Source organism: Cyprinodon tularosa, unplaced genomic scaffold (genome assembly GCF_016077235.1).
Source record: "Cyprinodon tularosa strain WSP-4 unplaced genomic scaffold, ASM1607723v1 ctg321, whole genome shotgun sequence".
Lineage (NCBI taxonomy): Eukaryota > Metazoa > Chordata > Actinopteri > Cyprinodontiformes > Cyprinodontidae > Cyprinodon > Cyprinodon tularosa.
The window spans coordinates 187,205-206,261 of record NW_024039032.1 but is presented as its reverse complement, the minus strand read 5'-3'; the positions used below and the strand labels follow the sequence as shown (position 1 = coordinate 206,261).

Sequence of the window (19,057 nt, the reverse complement as noted above, 5' to 3'; positions counted from 1 at the left end):
CGTCATGTGTGAAACGTCAAACAGAAGAATCAAAACAAACACGGCTGCCCCATTTTAGTTGGAATGCGCTCCATTGCTGTTTTTGAAAAAACAATTTGTGCCTTTGTGGATGAGAGAGATGTTTGATTGTTCCTCCCAACTGGATGTGGTTAGAGTTTGATTTATCAGTTAACTCTTTGAGTTGTGAAACATTTCAAGAATTGGATACATCAAAGCTGCTTAGATGTTTTGGGTTGTGTGCTAAAGCATAAATCCTCCTCATTCACAGGTAACTAACAGGAAAGTCCCAAAACAACTTTTTTTTTTTTATTTAGATACAATACAGATATTGGAGCTTTTAGTGTTGACCAATACCAATGTTGACCCGCTACAATATAAACATCAATCGTACAAATGTTTATTCTTATTTTGTAGTGTGGAATGTTAGAAAGGTCTTGTTCAAATGGTATAATTCATAAAGAGAACAAAAATTCATCCATCCATTATCTGACACGCTCGTCCCAATTGGGGTGCTGGTGCCTATCTCCAGCAGTCAATGGGTGAGAGGCAGGGTCCACCCGGGCAGGGTCCACCCTGGACAGGTCACCAGTCCATCACAGGGCAACACAGAGACAGACAGAACAAACAACCTTTCATTTAAACACCCACACCTAAGGACTATTTAGAGAAGGCCAGCAACCTAACAGTCATGTTTTTGGACTGTGGGATGAAGCCAGAGTACCCAGAGAGAACCCAGGCATGCTCAGGAAGAACAAGCAAACCCCATGCAGAAAGACCCTGGGCCAGAAATTGAACCCAGACCCTTCTTGCTGCAAGGCAGCAGTGCTACCCACTGCGCCACTGAGCAGCCCAACAAACAACAAAAATTCAATTCAGTTTATTTATATAGTGCCAATTCATAATACATGTCATCTCAAGGCACTTTATAGTTAACCAGATCATACAGTCAAATTGATTCAAAGTTTACTACCTAAGGAAAACCAGTTGATTGCATCGACTCATTGACTCAAATACAATCCCTCACACTAAGCATGCTTGTAGCGACAGTGGAGAGTAAAAACTCCCTTTAAACAGGAAGAAACCCCCAGCAGAACCAGGCTCAGTTTGAGCGGCCATCTGCTGAGTCTGACTGGGGTTCAAGGAAACAAGCAGAGATACAAAAAGCAGCTGTAAAAGGCGGCCCCGTCCAGGAAACACAGCAAGGCAGACAAGTTCTGATCCAGCTCCCATGTCAGAGGATGAAGAGAGCACATCCAGCTGGTCACAGTTAGAGAAACAGGGCTACACTGAAAAACAGGCCGATCTCCAACATCTATAAACAAGTATGTTGATGGCAGCAGCACAGCTGATATTTCTCTCCAGGATGGAGTCACAGCCAAACAGGAACAGACCAGATGAAGCTACTATGAGAAAAAGCAGAGAGAGCATAAAGTCTGCAGAGTGGGAGAATAGAGATAGAATGAAGGAGAATGATGAAATAGTCAACAACAATAGGTATGACAACATCTGACCTGTTTATTATTAACAAGTGGGTGACATAAACTTGAAATAATATTGTTTCAGTCAGCTTAATTATTACAAAAAATTTTAGATGCAGGTCAATGCACTCCAATATTGTTTTTTTTTGCTGCTATAGGACCGATTGCAGATATCAATACCGGACCGGGTCATCCCTTCTTGCTGAGGTGTGCAGAATACACCTCAGAAAGACCGTGACTGTATCTGCCTGGATGGACTTTAAAATTAAAAATTTTTCCTTTACTTTACTTCTCCATGTCACGTCTCCTTTATTCATCGATTCTTCTTTACATTACCAGGTAGAAACAATTTTTTCCCCAAGAAAAGCTTACATTTACATTTTCTCAGAGGTGCATTACAGGCATATAAAATGTTAGGCAAATTATAAGATTTAGTGTTTTCTATGGACTTAGTCTATTTTACTAACTACTCTTACTAGCCATTGTCCTTCTAACTTAGAGTGTCACTCCCCTTGTTGGGAGGGAAGTTTTTAATCCACTTTTCCAAAGAACATTGTTGGAATTCATTTTTGCACAGCTCTGGGTTCTGAATAGTAATATAAACACTGCATCTCTGAGTTTATTGTTTTTTAGCTGTTGTGTTAAAGATTTGCTTGTGTGCTTTGGTTGCCGACTGGTTACATGTTCTTTCCAGAAGTCAATGAATCCATGCTGGGTTTCCTTCGACAGAAAGCTTTTAACTAATCTGTCTGTAGGATTTGATTGAAGTGACTGTGAAGTGCCTTATGATAATGTGTTGGGACTTAAACAAAATTATTTGATGTAAATTTAATAGCCTACTTTATTTAAATACAAACAACAGACAAATAAAAAAGATCACTTAATAATTTCGAATGGAATTTAAATGTTTTGTAACTCATATGGGTTTTAATGATTATATTGGACTCTAAAATAAAAGGCTAATGGTTAGATCAACAGCTGCAAAGTGCCCTAATCTTCTTTCTACAAAATATGCCCGCATCATCACCCCCCCCAGCACTGTGCTCATGAAGTTTGGCATCACTTCTAAACAGAGGCGTGCATAGACATTTTGGGGGGCAGGTGCTCAGGAGGGGGGGGAGAGCACTTTTTAGCGCACGTGGAACACTTAATTATAAAAAAAAAATACACGCATGTTGAATGAAATTTGACTTTTATTTGTAACATTCTCTAAACGTGAGTTTTCAATGGAAAAAAGTCACATCACCAGCAAAACAGACTAAAGCATACTTCTTTCATCTGGCTCATCTCCCTGTTCTCCCTCATCTCCCTGCTCTCCCTCACCCATCTGCTCTCCCTCACCCATCTGCTCTCCCTCACCCATCTGCTCTCCCTCATCCATCTGCTCTCCCTCATCCATCTGTTCTCCCTCACCCATCTGCTCTCCCTCACCCATCTGCTCTCCCTCACCCATCTGCTCTCCCTCATCCTGGTCTTTTTCTCCCTTTGGGAGAGAGAGAGAGAGAGAGAGAGAGAGAGAGAGAGAGAGAGAGAGAGAGAGAGAGAGACCTCAGTAAAATATTAATAATATTAATAATAATAATAATAAAAAAAAAACGAGTTTCAAAAGGGCATTTTCTTTGATAAAGGGCAAACTTCCTAGTACTTTAGCACCACCTAGTGTCTATGTATGCACGCCCCTGGTCTCCAACTATAATTAAACAGTCATAATCAACGCATATCACAGACAGGAGGTCAGTAAAATCATTAAAAAAGTTTGACGTGGACTTAGGAGGCCTGCATGTAACACAGTACACCCTGGACAGGTCGCCAGTCCATCGCAGGGCAACACAGAGACAAATAGGACGTACAACCATTCACGCACACAATCACACCTAAGGAGAAACTAGAGAAGCCAATTAACCTAACAGTCATCTTTTTTGGGAGGAAGCCGGAGAACCCGGAGAGAACCCACGAATGCTCAGGGAGAACATACAGACTCCATGCAGAAAGACCCCGGGCCGGGAACCGAACCCAGAACCTTCTTGCTGCAAGGAAGCAGTGCTACTCACTGTACCACTGAGCACCAAAATAAAAGCAGTATAAAACAGAAATAACAACAAACATGTAAATGAATCAAAAAGGTGTTTTGAGAAGGTTCATCAAATAAAATAAGAATCTAATTAACTCAGCTACACATGGGCTAATGAGCTGATAAGGAGCAGGTGTGAATAGGACTAACAAGAAGGGAGCCAAGGGGAAAGGAATAGACACAAGGGGGCAGCAGAGAGTAACTCAAGAGCTAAACACTGACAGAAAACAACCACAAAGACACAGAATAACACTTCAACCAAAAATAAACTTAAATGGAGTGAAGAACCATGAACTGACTGTCCCCTCATCTGATGTGTCCACTGAATCTGTTGCTTGGGTTGTCTCTCTCTCTGCTAACTGACCTGGTTCCTCACATACATTGTCAGAAACTGGCTCTAAAAAAGCTTTTTCCTCAGTCTGTTGGTCAGCACTGTTAGGTCCGCTTTCACATTCCTCCATTTCTGAGGACGAGTCAATTGAAATGCTTTCAAAATCAGTCCTCTGGTCTGAATGTTGTTGTTTCCGTGCTAACTGACCTGGTTCCTCACATACATTGTCAGACAACTCTAAAACTGAGTGTAGAAATTCTTGTTCCTTGGTCTGCTGGTCAGCTGGTGTTGCTTCTCTCTCATAAATGACGAGTTCTGAGGGAAAGTCATTTGATAAATATTCAGAATGTCTAACTTCTTCTGGTTGGCTTTGTTTACTTGGAGAGCAAGCCGGCACGTTATTTTTTTCCTCCATAGCCACTTCACTTTGATTTGTAGCTTCTTTGCTCAACTTCTTCACCCGTTTTTCTATATACTTGTTAGCTTCCTTGAGCGTTTTCTTTTGCTGTTTTGCGATCTTGTACTGACTTTTCAGTGTCTTTAGATTTATTACCTCATCTTTCATAGTTTCCCACTGCTTTAGAAGTTCAACATTCCTCAAGCATAAAGCGTTTATCTTTTCATTTTCTGCAGCAATGATCTCCTTAAAACTGTTCTGAGCTCTTAGCTCCTGTTGAAGCTTCTTGATCCACTTTTCAAATTTTTTGTTTAAGGATATTTCGGCTTTCATCCGTTTTTCCACATCAGGGTGTGAGACCATTTCAGGAAAACCTTTTTCAAGATGTTCGTTGAGTAAGCGGAGTTCTAGGGCGTTTCTCCTGTTTGTTCTACGCATTTCTGTTACCTGAGCGAGATCAACGTTCTTTGCCCAGAAATTCATTTTTTAGATGTTTTCTTGCAGTTTAAATCAATAAACGCTTTGAGAGCAAAATAACCACAGCTAGCACACCAGAGACCTGAGCTGGAATGAAGCAAAGATTCTAACCACCCAACAGGGATCAAAGGAGTGTATGACATCATCATTCTATGGTGATGTCATAAGCAGAGGCGGAGCCACCGTGGTGCACCCGCCCCCCTTGTGATCTGATTGGCCACCCCGTGTGCCACCCCAAGTGTCATTGGCTTCCATGGATGTCTATTATTCTGCCTTTCAAACGCGACAAAAGTTTTTGAAAAGTGCCGTTAAAAGTACAGTGCTGGAAGAGAGCTAACATCTTAATTGCATGTAATAAGTATGACAAGACAATGATTAGTTTGTTACAAATGAAGGCTCTTTACTGTCTTACATTTGTTTAAGGGCTTCGTTTGTGTGTGTGCTGAATTTATATAAGCTACAAGTAGTCTGCTTTGTGATATAGAGTTAATGTTAATGATAGCTGTCCAGCAAGCTAATGCTAGCGCTAACGCTAGGGCTAACGCTAGCGTGACGCTTGCTAAAATTTTATTCCAAACGCGACAAAAGTTTCGCAGACAGAGAGCACCCTCTGTCTCCAACAGAGGCGTGCATAGACATTTTGGGGGGCAGGTGCTCAGGAGGGGGGGGAGAGCACTTTTTAGCGCACGTGGAACACTTAATTATAAAAAAAAATACACGCATGTTGAATGAAATTTGACTTTTATTTGTAACATTCTCTAAACGTGAGTTTTCAATGGAAAAAAGTCACATCACCAACAGAACAGACTAAAGCATACTTCTTTCATCTGGCTCATCTCCCTGTTCTCCCTCACCCATCTGTTCTCCCCCACCCATCTGCTCTCCCCCACCCATCTGTTCTCCCCCACCCATCTGCTCTCCCCCACCCATCTGCTCTCCCCCACCCATCTGTTCTCCCTCATCTCCCTGTTCTCCCTCATCCATCTGCTCTCCCCCACCCATCTGCTCTCCCCCACCCATCTGTTCTCCCTCATCTCCCTGTTCTCCCTCATCCATCTGCTCTCCCTCACCCATCTGCTCTCCCCCACCCATCTGTTCTCCCTCACCCATCTGTTCTCCCTCATCCTGGTCTTTTTCTGTCTCTGTGTCTTCCCTGAACTCTTCCTCATCTCCTGTCCTGGTAGATGTTGATGGTATAGAGCTTCCCTGCTGTGACTGGCTACAGTATAATAATAATAACCATTATGACAATAATAATAATAATAATAGCTTTAACAAATATTCCAAATTAGTTTAAATAATGGGCTATTAGGGCAACATGACTGGAAGTCTTGTCACGTGGATATGACTTATGGTAGCCTACAAAATAATAGCTATTTTAATACCTGCTTCACAAACCACTTAAAAATAAAATGTGAACAGCTTTTAAGATTTTTCAATATGATTAACCCTCCTTTCTTGGCATTGTGCTGCAATTACTAAATCAATATACAATTAAGACAATAAAGAGACCAAAATGTGTTATTTATGTTGCCTAACAAAACCTATACAACAGAAAACGTTTCTGACTTTAATCTCAGAATTCTGACTTTTTTATTGTCAGAATTCAGTCAGAATTCTGAAATTTAATTCAGAATACTGAGCAATAAGTCAGAATTCTGAGATCAAAGTCAGAATTATGAGAAAAAAGTCAGAATACTGAGATTAAAGTCAGAATTATGAGAAAAAAGTCAGAATTCTGAGATTTAATTCAGAATACTGAGCAAAAAGTCAGAATTATGAGATTAAAGTCAGCATTCTGACTTTTTTCCCATACTAAACTGAAATAAAATTTAAAAATCAGTTAACTTATTTTTTTTTTCAGTGGCCCTAATCCTCTTCCGTAGATTTGCAATTGCAAACTCTACCGAAATTATTTGTCGCCTATGTGGTCGTCCTCACGTTATCTGTCATTGACTTGGGCTACAGTGTAAAACTTTCAGAGTTAGAATCAGGTTTATTGCCATTGTTAGTGAAGGAGTTCACAAACTAGGGATTTTTTTGTGGTACAATCGTGCAACATGAAACATATAATATGGAATAGGTAAATAAAATTATAAAAATATCTAAAAACTGTGGGTATACGTCATGCAATAAAATAGACTAATATATACACTTAAGATAAAAATATGGATATAAAATATAAAAAGTAAAATAGCATCTTACAAGGAGACAACTAGTTTATCAGGTGACCAGTCATTAAAATGCTTGTTTGATGCTGCTGAATGAGACATTTTAATGCACAACAAAATGATTCTGCTTGATCTGTATATTACATGGCTAATGGGGCACGGGAGAAGCAGCCTGTCAGCGACCGTTCCTGCTATCTGAAGACGCTTACTGAACTGCTATGATGCCGCATCTGGCATGCCCTGCGGGCGACCGCGAGGTCACGTGACAAAGGGAGAGAGAGAGAGAGAGAGAGACAGAGAGACCGACCTCAGTAAAATCTTAATAATATTAATAATAATAATAAGAAAAATTAGTTTCAAAAGGGCATTTTCTTTGATAAAGGGCAAACTTCCTAGTGCTTTAGCACCACCTAGTGTCTATGTGTGCACGCCCCTGCTTCTAAACTTAATATTTTAGTTTAAGAACAGCAGTTTAAAGAGTAATGCTCTTAAGTGTACATTTTAATTTAAACAATCTCTCTGCACCATGATGGATTTCACAATGTTTTCATTCCACAGTGATAACTGGTAGCTCTCTAAGGTCATTTCATAATTTCCTTCTCCTTTTGACGTTTATGCTCCAGACAAGTAAAAAACCAAAACCTGATTTTATATGTTTATCAGATTTCTTGCACAGCTTTAAGCACTTAGCCACCAAATTCTTTTGTTTCCTCCTCTGCGTTGTTGGTCAAACTTAGTCAATGTGGACCCTCCATGATGAAATCTATCTCACCCATTAATTCTGTTCATGCTGATCTGCAACCAGTTGTTTTGTTAAGCTTATAATAAGTATCATTACAGCCAGAGAGGACAGCAATTGAGCATGAACCAGCAATCAAGTGTAGCTTTTTAGAGCCTTATCAGGGAGGGAAACATTACACAGGCGTCCTGACTGGGAGCATTTGGAAGGCATAACACCAGAATTTAAGACAAATTGGTTTAATTTAGTCTCATTTAGTTCCCAGATCTCAGTCGCAAGAAGAGAAACCTGTTTTCATGAATAAAAAAAAACACAGTAAATATGACCCTACAAAGTACATTGCTCATAAAATAAATGGACACTTAAATTACACATCTTAGATCTCAATGGATGAAAGATTCTCATAGAATATTTTATTCTGCAAAACGAATCTGCTGATTACAAAATTGATCAATGGAAATATTTTTTTTTAACCAATAAAGGCCTGGATTCGTAGTTGCACACAAAAATAAAGCTGAAAAAAAAAACAAAAATCTAATCTGATCAAACTGTGCGGCCCTCCAAAGAAATGCTACCCCACACTATTACTGACCCACTTCCAACCCGCTCATGCTGAAGGATGTTGCTAGCAGAGAACACTCCACAGTGTCTCCTGACTCTTTCACATGTGCTCAGTGTAAACCTGCTTTCATTTGTGAAGAGCATGGGGCACCAGTTCCGAATTTGACATTCTTGATGTTCTCTGGCCAATGCCAAGCTTCCTGCACAATGTTTTGCTGTGAGCTAAACCCCCATATGTGGATGTCAGGTCCTCATACCATCCTCATGGAGTCGTTTTCTGACTGTTGAATATTTGTGGCCTGCTGGAGGTCATTTTGCAGGGCTCTAGCAGTTCTCCTGTTCCTCCTTGCGCAAAGTCAGAGGTAGCTGTCCTACTGCTGGGTTGTTGCCCTGCTACACCTCCTCCACATCTCCTGGTGTACTGGCCTGTGGCTTTGTAGTGCTTCCAGCCTCTTGACACTACGCTATAGCAAATTCATTTTCTCAAGCCTCTTGACACCCTCTTGCCACAGCTTACATTGATGTGTCATCATGGATGAGCTACACTACCTGAGCCACATGTTTTGGTTGAAGAGTCTGTCTCACGCTAACATGACTGTGAAAGCATCACCAACATTCAAAAGTGACCAAACCCTCAGCCAGAAAGCACAGTTACTGAGAAGTGGTCTGTGGTGGACCCAGCAGTAAGGAAAGTCAGGTACAGCTGTATTATTTTATTAAACCCAAAAAAGATTAAATGTTGCAAGTAAAAAATGGATCCAAAAATGAGGTCAAAGATACAAAAACTACTCAAAATAACCAGTAACAGAACTAACTCAAATGAACTGACCTGCCTTATTGAAACAAAGAGAAACTTAAATAGTGGCTGATCAGCTCACAAAAGAAACACATGGGGCAAAACCTACACAAACCTAACTAAACCAAATGGAGCAAAACCTAATTTCCCCCCATAGCACTGATGTGGTATAGTCCAAATTAGATCAGCCCCTCAGAGAAGTAGAAACTTAACAGAATCCTAACAGAACAGGGCAACCCAAATGTGCACACCATTTTTTCCTCTCCACTGTCGCTACAAGCATGCTTAATGTGAGGGATTGCATTCGAGTCAATGAGTCGATGCAATCAACTGGTTTTCCTTAGATAGAAAACCTTTAATCAGTTTGACTGTATGATCTGGTTGAACTGTAAAGTGCCTTGAGATGACATGTGTTGTGAATTGGCGCTATATAAATGAACCGATTTGAATAGAAATTTTGAAATACAGTGCAATAGTGATAAATAAATTCCAAGTAATGAAATGAGAACCACACCTTTAGTGAGTGTGTCTTGCTAATTGGCATTAATTTCTACCTGTTGTGTATTTCATCTGTAAATCCGTCATTAGTGTCACTTCCTAAGTGGACGTTTTGATGCCCCTCCAGAATTTTCTCGGCCTGTGTGGACTAATTATTTGACCTGTCCTAAAAATGGCTTTAACTTCCTTTTCTGGCATCACATGATCTTACTGTTAAGCTGCTTTCTTTTATTTAAACAAATCTTTTTTTTTTCTTAAAATCTTCTCTTTTTCCTGGACATTATAACATGGTGACCAACCCTATTTATAAGACATATACCTCTATATGTTGATTATTAAATAAAAGGCACTTTACCCAGGACATTGTAGACATCAAAAGAGAGCATGAAGGATGTACTTATTTTTGGCACAGCCAGAAACGTATCGCCCTGTTGAGGAGGGATGTTTATAGTCGAATGCAGTTTGATACTATAGATGAGGAATTTACTTCCTCATCTTGTCAGTTCAACTCAGGACTAACTTGTTGTCACCCTGGTTCATATCATAACCAAACACTTAGATATAATATGCAAAAGTACTGTTTCAGTATTTCTTACTTGCATTTGATGCAAGTGGAAATTTTGAAAGCAGAACGGATCCAAAAGGGTTTAATCCAACCTTAGGAGATGTGTGTTTGGATTATTGCAAACTGAGATCCTTCCTGCCTACAACAATTAGCATCTGCAAAAACTCCCTGAAATAAAAGAAAACCTATAACCTTTTTAACAGCATTTCATTTTACTTTCAAATCTACACAACTTTGGATATGAGTATAAATAATTAAATCAAATCCATGCAGATTGAAAAACTCTGAAACCATTTTACTATCTTAACTGAAACTCAGGTCTGTGTGGTTTTAAGGAAGTCACTAAATGAACAGATTAAAAAAAGGTCTGAATGAGTAAATAATTAAATTTTTTTTGCATTGGTGCTGTTCCAAACATGGTCTTAGTTGATCCAAATTCATATTGATAAATTCAAAGAAAACAGACTACACAGGCATAAGGAATGTAATATTGTGTAACCAATGATCTTAATCTTTCTATTCCTGCCTCCATCAGGGTGGTCTTTCAGTGGACTGCCTTTCTGACCTCGTAGAGAGCCAGTCTCGCCTGTTGGAGGCGCTGCAGCTCTCACACCCCGCGGAACTGGAGTTAAAGAAATCAGCTTCTGAAGGGAGAACCCAGACCAAGCTGAGCCTCAACCCCATCTACAGACAGGTGCCTCGAGTGGTGGAGAGGTGCTGCAGCCATATTGAGAACTATGGTGAGACTTGATGACTCTCTGGTCATCCAGCAGTCCCTTCAGCACAAACCCCAAAACAGTAAATCTTCACAAATCTTGTCACCAGGTCTCCAGACTGTTGGCATCTTCCGAGTTGGGAGCTCTAAGAAAAGAGTTAGACAGGTGAATATATTTCCTTTCTCTTTTAAAGCATACATTATAAGATTTCATATATTGTTCTGCAAAGACATCAATTCAAAACCATAAATAAAGAATAATACAAAGAAACAATATCAATTGTGTAAGATGCAAATTGTTTTAGTCTTATAAATAAAAACTGTGATGCACTAGTCTTAAAAATATAGTGGACCACAAAGGACCACAGGTAGGATACAAACCCAGGTCACCATGTAGAGGACTAAGGCCTCCATACATGGGTCATGCACATTAATCACTGCTCCACCAAAGCACACCTTGAAAATGCTCTTTTTCCGGGTGGATCTTCTTTTAAATAGAGTGTTCACGAGGAGAAATGGGCTCGTGCACGCTCTCGCATGCGTTTACCACCCTCCATGGACATGGACAATACACGCACCTTAGTTTAGTTTTGTTTTCAATTTAATGTTTCTTTTAGCAATAACTATGCAATATTTATTGATGTTACTTCTTGCAATAACTCATTGCAATATATACGTATATATATACTTGTTTACCTTGTATATAGCTAGCCCTTAGTTATAGAAAACATTTATTGTGCAGGAATAAGGTCTTGGCTCTGTTATACTGGTAGCCAAGTAATCGACATTTCATCATCAAGATTCACCCTGTGTTTTTTTGTGCAATGACAATAAAGGAAGTCTAAGTCTAATATGCGTTCCCTCTCAGGAGCGTACAGGGTTGTGCATATGCATTTCTTTCTTTTTTTTTAAGTGTAGAGGACGGGTCTTTTCAAACATTTGCGAAAAACCTCCACTCCACCTTTAATCATTATTTCTATGTACATATGTTTAATTAAATCAATAACAATCCTACAAGTGGACTCTAAAAAAAGTAACTTCCATAAAAGGAAGGCCTTCTTTCAATGCAACGTAACAGCTGTTTATTACCATAGGTCATTTCTTTTTTTAACTGATATAAATGTTTACATTTTTAGAGGGTGGGAGGTGTAAAGCAGAGTCTTTTTAAGTGAAACCAAATGTCAAAAAAATGTCCTTTTGGGGAGAGACAGAAAAAAATAAAATATACCATGTGCAAGACAGGAAGTGGGTTACAGTCAAAAGTTCATCCATCAAATATTTGTGGTATTTTAGCCTCACATTCCTGTTTGTCGTAATTTTTTTACAGAGAAGCGTAACTGGAATTAATAGGTTTCAGCAGAGAATGGAAATGATTTGGGTTATTTAAATCATGAAGAATTCACTTGCAAATCCAGTGAGGGTAAATTATAGAGACGGCAGCGAACACTTCAAACTTTTATGGTTCCCTAGAAAGAAAACATTATTGAAAGGAAAGTTCAAGCAAAGAAAAATAGATAAAAACACAATTCACTGCAGGAGGTAAAGATTTTCTATGTATTTATATAACACTCATCCAGAAGGTTTGCAATGTTAACCCTCTTGAAATCTCAAAACCTAAACTTGGACTTGAGCTTAAGGGAGTTTTAGCTCCATTAACCTCTTGATTATTGTGTTATAACAGGTTTTATAGTCTGCAGAGAAATGAAATAAGGTCAAAACTGAATGCAAAATTGCTGTTTTGGTCCAGAAATATGTTTTTATTTTAAGCATTACGACCCAAATCTGACTGGGATTCATTAAAACTCCTGACCATAAACACCGGAGCGCTGCTCCCTGCAGCGCCTCCCGTCCCCTGTTTCACTCTGTGCTCTTTCCTGTCACTCTCCACTGGATGCTGCAAAAATAGGAATAATCCTCAAACTGATGAAGTGAGATATCCTGTTATTTAGAAATATTATCCACTGGGGGGATATTGGCCCCCGTTTAACCCCAGCTGAGGCCTTCCCTTCACATGCATTTTCTTTCAATGAACCAGCTCCTTTGGGTTTTTTAGCATTTGTTGATAAAATTTGTAACTTTGCTTTTGGTTTTTGCGTGTGCTCCAATAGCTGCGTGAAGACTTCGACATGGGGGTGGACGTCCAGCTGGACGAGGAGCACAGCGTGCACGACGTGGCGGCGCTGCTCAAAGAGTTCCTGAGGGACATGCCTGATCCTCTGCTGCCTCGAGAGCTTTACCCCGCCTTTCTCCACGCTAACTGTACGTGAATATGCTATATTCATTACGTTCCAGAAAAAAGATAAAAATGAGTAGAAAGAATACAACAAAATGTAAAGAGTTTATAAATTTGTTGTTAGATGCTATGCTTCGTTAGCTTGTTGTGCAGCAGGTGATCAAAACCAACAAACCTTTTCATCCCTGTGTTTCATATAGTGCTACGAGGAGCAGACCAGCTGCAGTACCTCCAGCACCTCCTTTACCTGCTCCCTCCTTGTAACTGCGACACACTGCTGCGCCTCCTCTCCATGTTGCAGACCGTGCAAAGCTACGCCCAGGACACCATAGGAACCAACGACGAGGAGGTAGGCGGACTTTAATTCAAATTTGCATTAGCGATGCAAGAAGGCTTACAAGATATGTTGTCTACTTGTGTCAAAAATCCAAATGGAATCCAGGCTTACTGAAGTTTATTCAGACAAGCGGTATTCCTAAGGGGTGAAAGATATATATATATTTTTTTCTGTTAGCCTTTTAAATTGTATTCTTTGCAGCAAATGTAACCAAAAAAAAGAAAATGAATCTCATTCTTGCCTTTCCAACCTTTACCTCCATTGCTTCCCTCCATCATCCTCCCTGCAGATACCTGGAAACAAGATGACGGCTGCCAACTTGGCCGTGATCTTTGGGCCAAACCTGCTTCAGAGGGAGACGGGGGGAGACGTGAGTCCTCAAGCGATGGGTATCGAGGACAGCACGGCGATCATCAGTATTACGCTGGTGCTCATACAGAACTACAAGAGGCTGTTCACGGTATATATATCTATAGGCAGCTTTTATCCCCACTGTGTTTGTTTGATTCTTCTTCTGTGTTTGGAGACTAAAAGCTGATGTTTTTTGACCTTGCAGGTGTCTGCAGAGCTTCAGCAGGAGGTGCTGATGAGTCTGATCCAGACTGATCCAGATGTCATCGACTATCTCTTACGTAGGAAACTCAGGTAGGCCTTCTAAGATCCACTATTGGGTTGAGTTTCAATATTTTCTGGTTTGTTTTAATCACCAATCGGTGGCTTCTTCTTTTTTTTTTTTTACAGTGGTAGTCACCTGACAGTGGAGGGCAGCAGTGAGTCAGGGGCCAGGCGGGACACAGGGGCCTCTTTAGACTCTGTGGGAGCCTCGAGTGGAAGTTTGTCTCCTCTTGAGCCCCCATCACCGCTTTTCCCTCCAGACGGGAATGGTGGCGAAGGCAGTTTAACTAGTGAGGTCTTCCTCAACGTCCTCAAACTGAACCAGAACAGAAATCGGCCGGAGGGACGATACGGTACCGATTTCATTAATATTTGAAATGTTTAACAACATGTCTGTTGTCAATTTGTGCAAAACCCCCAGGATAATGATTCTTACTTGGGCTGAAAGAAATGGGAGGATGGATGGATGGAGCATTTATAGAAGGAAGGAAGGAAGGAAGGAAGGAAGGAAGGAAGGAAGGAAGGAAGGAAGGAAGGAAGGAAGGAAGGAAGGAAGGAAGGAAGGAAGGAAGGAAGGAAGGAAGGAAGGAAGGAAGTGGCTTAAATAAATTAGCAAGATGACACGTCAAGCAATTATAGAAGGAAGGAAGGAAGGAAGGAAGGAAGGAAGGAAGGAAGGAAGGAAGGAAGGAAGGAAGGAAGGAAGGAAGGAAGGAAGGAAGGAAGGAAGGAAGGAAGGAAGGAAGGAAGGAAGGAAGGAAGGAAGTGGCTTAAATAAATTAGCAAGATGACACGTCAAGCAATTATAGAAGGAAGGAAGGAAGGAAGGAAGGAAGGAAGGAAGGAAGGAAGGAAGGAAGGAAGGAAGGAAGGAAGGAAGGAAGGAAGGAAGGAAGGAAGGAAGGAAGGAAGGAAGGAAGTGGCTTAAATAAATTAGCAAGATGACACGTCAAGCAATTATAGAAGGAAGGAAGGAAGGAAGGAAGGAAGGAAGGAAGGAAGGAAGGAAGGAAGGAAGGAAGGAAGGAAGGAAGGAAGGAAGGAAGGAAGGAAGGAAGGAAGGAAGGAAGGAAGGAAGGAAGGAAGGAAGGAAGGAAGGAAGGAAGGAAGTGGCTTAAATAAATTAGCGAGAACATGTCAAGCATTTATAAATAAATCAAAACATTTGGTAATTTCCTTATTTTAAAACCTTATTTTAAAATAAGGAAATTACCAAGTTAGTTTTCTGGAAAAATCAAGGCAGGAGTCTTTTCTTTTTAAACCCAGCACCATCTCTGTCCGGTCAGTGTGACAGTGCCACTATGACACAACATACATGGATACCATCTGAGCCTTACTGATGGATAATTAGTAGGTCTTCCTGACCTGACAGCACATCCAGCACCGGTTTAGGATAAACCCAGTAAACATGTCAGGGGTGGATGCTGGGGGAAATCTGGTTGGCAATCTTCTGAGGCAATTGGCATCCATTCAAATGTTCTATTATCTGAGGTTTTCAGGTTTACTTTGTCCTCTGTTGTTTTATATCCATGTAAAAGGAAGCGAATCAGAGGATTATCCCTATCTATGCATCCAATTAACTAGTTTCTACTAAACTCCAGAAGGTATTATTGAGCTTTCATTTATAGATTTTTTTAATGACAATGCATTCGACAAACAAGCAAAGGAGTAAAAGTAATGATCTCTAGTCAGAAGCAATCAAGGAAAAAGTCTCCTCTTTAGCTTAAAAGCCTATTGTTTACTGAATGTATGTGTTTTTGGAGTGTTTAGTGATAAACCTTCACATTTCTTTGTTTACTGGAGTTTAATTAACTTGTGTTACAACATTTCACAGATTTCCTTGCATGAACCATTTATGCTGACTAATGACATCAGATATTTTGTAGTTTGTTTATGTTATTTACACAGAAAAAAGAAGTTTCTCTGAATGCTAGGAGGTATTCTGGAGTAAAGCAATGCTGTGTTTGCTCTGCATCTCATCAGATCCTATCTTGTGTTAAATAAGGCAACAGCACCATCTGGCTTTACTAGTTTGCAAGTCAAAGAGGTGCTTAGTGCTGCAGACCTGAAGCCATTTTTCCACGTAGAGTAAGATTATCTTGCAATAGTTTTCTCACCATTTTTTCCACATTTTGTGGTGACAACCACTAGTTCAATGGGATTTTTGGGGGGGATTCTTTAACTTTTTTTGCACGTCAAAATCGGAAATGTGTGGCATGTACAGGGATTGAACCCATTTTAATCTGAAATGAGACGAATAATTAACCTTCGACTTTGGAAGAGATAAAAACATCAAAGGTGAAGGTGGGAGATTGTGTCCATTATTCAGTTATACACTGGCCATTCCACAAATCTGGCCTTTATGGAGAAACGATGAGACAAAAGCCATTTGAAATCCCATTTTAACTTTCCCATAAACCATGAAAAAGACTGGGCAAATATATGGAAGGAAAGGCTGTAGTCAGATCAGCTTAAAATTCACATTTATGTCCTAGACTTGGAGGATTACATGTGGAGAAAAACATTTTAACGCTGCAAAAGAAATCTAAGGGAAAATCTGTGACAAGAATTTAAAATGTATATTAACTGATAATGCTTAAAGCAGAGTCAGCCAAGATATACAAAACTAATGTTGCAATAAGTCCATAAGTCTTGCATCAAGACCGGCAGCATCAGTTGTCTTATGAAGTAAAAAAGGATGCATAATCTCTCAGATTATTCATCACTTTCATTCAACTGTCTGGAGAAATGTTTTTTTTGTTTTGTTTTTGCAAATTGTTTTTATTGAAGCAAATGGTAAGATAATCACAATAAGTAATACAATTTGCTCCTTTTTTTTGGATAAACATACTTATGCAGGTATAACTTCTAATATATACACATAAGTACAAATGTTGAAATAGTCACACCTACTACATATACAGACAATAAAAACAAAACAAAATAAGAACAATAAAAGAAGAGAACTAAACACCCCATTTGGAGAAATGTTTTAATCCCATCCCTGCTTTGAATTCAGGCGCTGAGGGCCGCTCTACCAAGTCCATCCGCCACATGCGTCAGTTCCACTCCCACCACAACCTGCTCAGCCTATCCCAGCCTTCCAGCTTGTCCAGAATGCACAGCCAGGACGGGGACCCCCAGGACCGCCGGGGCGCGCTGGGCGCTGCCATGAGCTTCGCCCTGGGCAGCAGCAGCAGCAGAGGGAGCTGCTCCAGTCTGAGCGGCTCCACCGAGAACAGCATCTGGGTGAGGCAGATGCAGCCGGATGAAGGGAAGTCATCGCCGGCCGCCAACTTCTGGGACTTTTTCACTGGAAAGGGCTCGAGCTCTGAGACGGTGGTATGACTAATGGCGGGAAAAGATGGAGGAGCAATAAGGGACAACTGGGTTAGAATCCCCCCTGAACCAAATGATCCAAGGGAGCTTGACTGCAATACGCTTCACTTCTTGTTTGAAAAAAGTTGCCTCTTGATTTCCCTCCTTTAAATGTTAAACATTCCAGAGTATCTAAATGGAAAAAGGAAATCTGCAAAACTTTGGGAGGGGAAAAAAAGCGAGATGAGCAATAAATCATGTTTCTGAAGAGTCTTTGGATCAGTGCTGTAAAACACTGATGAGGAGTTTTTAACTCCAGCTAATGACAATAACAGATATGTGAGATTACGGAAATAAAGGCATTGGTGTACAGATGTTGTATATTTTGTAAGTAAACCAAAAGTGAAACGCACATAATCCCAATCTCTGTTTTACATACCAGCCCTGCATGGCCTCCAACACTTCAGCAGAAACCAGATATTTTCCAGATGAAGTACAGAGATACATACAATCCTGATCTTTTTTCCCTTTAATGTCATTTATCAAATCAGAATTCACTTTTCCTGCTTTAGGTCACACAGGAAACCTTCATTATGTATATTTCCTAAAGATCTGAAAAACAAAAGACAGATTCCAGCACTGGGAGTATGATGATCTGGAAGCTTCAGTTAGGTTATTTCACACCAGCTGTGGACATGTTTTAAAATGTAGGGCTATTCCCAATCAAATTAATAATATAAAGCCTCCTCCTGTAGCTGTGATCCCATTAACAATCCAATTGCACAAATTATTATGAAAATACATTTTTAAAATGGAAAATTTGATTTAAAAAAAAAAAGTCTTCCAAGAGGTGATTTATGTTCAAATCAAAATTCTTAGAATTCGCAGAATTGCCATGGAAACACTTCTTTCACATCACATGACTCACCTGATCTGCAGCTTGACCGTCCTCCCTTGTAAATAGACAAAGAAAAGATGTTGGAGGAGGAGGATGTCACTTTCCCATCCGTCTCACCTGAAAAGAGACGAATAATTAACCTTCAACTTTGGAAGAGATGCAAACATCGCAGGTGAAGGTGGGAGATTCTGTCCACTATTCAATTATACACTGGGCATTCCACAAATCTAAGCTTTATGGAGAAAAAAGCCATTTTAAATCCAATTTCAACTTACCCATAAGCCATGGAAAAGACTGGGCTAATATATGGAGGGAAAGGCTGTAGTCAGATCAGCTTAAAATTCACATTTATGTCCCAGATTTGGGGGATTACATGTGGAAAAAAAAAAAAACATTTTAAGGCTGCAAAGGGACATCCAAGGGAAAATCTGTGGCAAGAATTCAAAACATATATCAACTTTTATGGTTAAAGAAACAGGCAGTCAGCAAAGATATACAAAACTAATATTGCAATACTACATAAGTCTTGCATCAAGGCCGGCAGCATCAGCTGATTTAAGAAGTACAAAAGGATGCATAATCTCTCACATTATTGTGGAAAGAAATAAAAATAAAAAAAAATCATCACTTTCATTCAACTGTCTTCTGTTTCATTTGTGCATGTGCGACCAGATATACATCCGGATTTCCAGAAATTATATAATTATATACCTAAAAGTAGTTATTTCTATCTTTGCATTAATAAAAAATGCAATTTAAAACATTTATGACTTTTCTGAGAGAATTTGATGCATTTTCTTCGGTAAACTGCTTCTCTGACCTCGCAATTGGACATGCTTAGAGCAGTCCTGCAAAAT

At 39.9% G+C, this 19,057-nt stretch overlaps 1 protein-coding gene across 4 annotated transcripts in view; it reads left to right on the top strand.

Moving 5' to 3' along the window:
• arhgap36 (Rho GTPase activating protein 36) overlaps nucleotides 1-18,821 on the top strand; it is a 104,105-nt gene extending 85,284 nt beyond the window's left edge. For all 4 annotated transcript variants that reach the window (XM_038293128.1, XM_038293127.1, XM_038293129.1 and 1 more), the window contains 8 exons: nucleotides 10,620-10,824; nucleotides 10,910-10,965; nucleotides 12,908-13,058; nucleotides 13,233-13,381; nucleotides 13,659-13,829; nucleotides 13,926-14,014; nucleotides 14,111-14,337; nucleotides 17,004-18,821. In XM_038293128.1, the coding sequence (XP_038149056.1) occupies nucleotides 10,620-10,824; nucleotides 10,910-10,965; nucleotides 12,908-13,058; nucleotides 13,233-13,381; nucleotides 13,659-13,829; nucleotides 13,926-14,014; nucleotides 14,111-14,337; nucleotides 17,004-17,332 (1,377 nt within the window). In that variant the 3' untranslated portion in view covers nucleotides 17,333-18,821. The remainder of the gene's footprint in view (nucleotides 1-10,619; nucleotides 10,825-10,909; nucleotides 10,966-12,907; nucleotides 13,059-13,232; nucleotides 13,382-13,658; nucleotides 13,830-13,925; nucleotides 14,015-14,110; nucleotides 14,338-17,003) is intronic.
• Nucleotides 18,822-19,057: the final 236 nt, after the last annotated feature.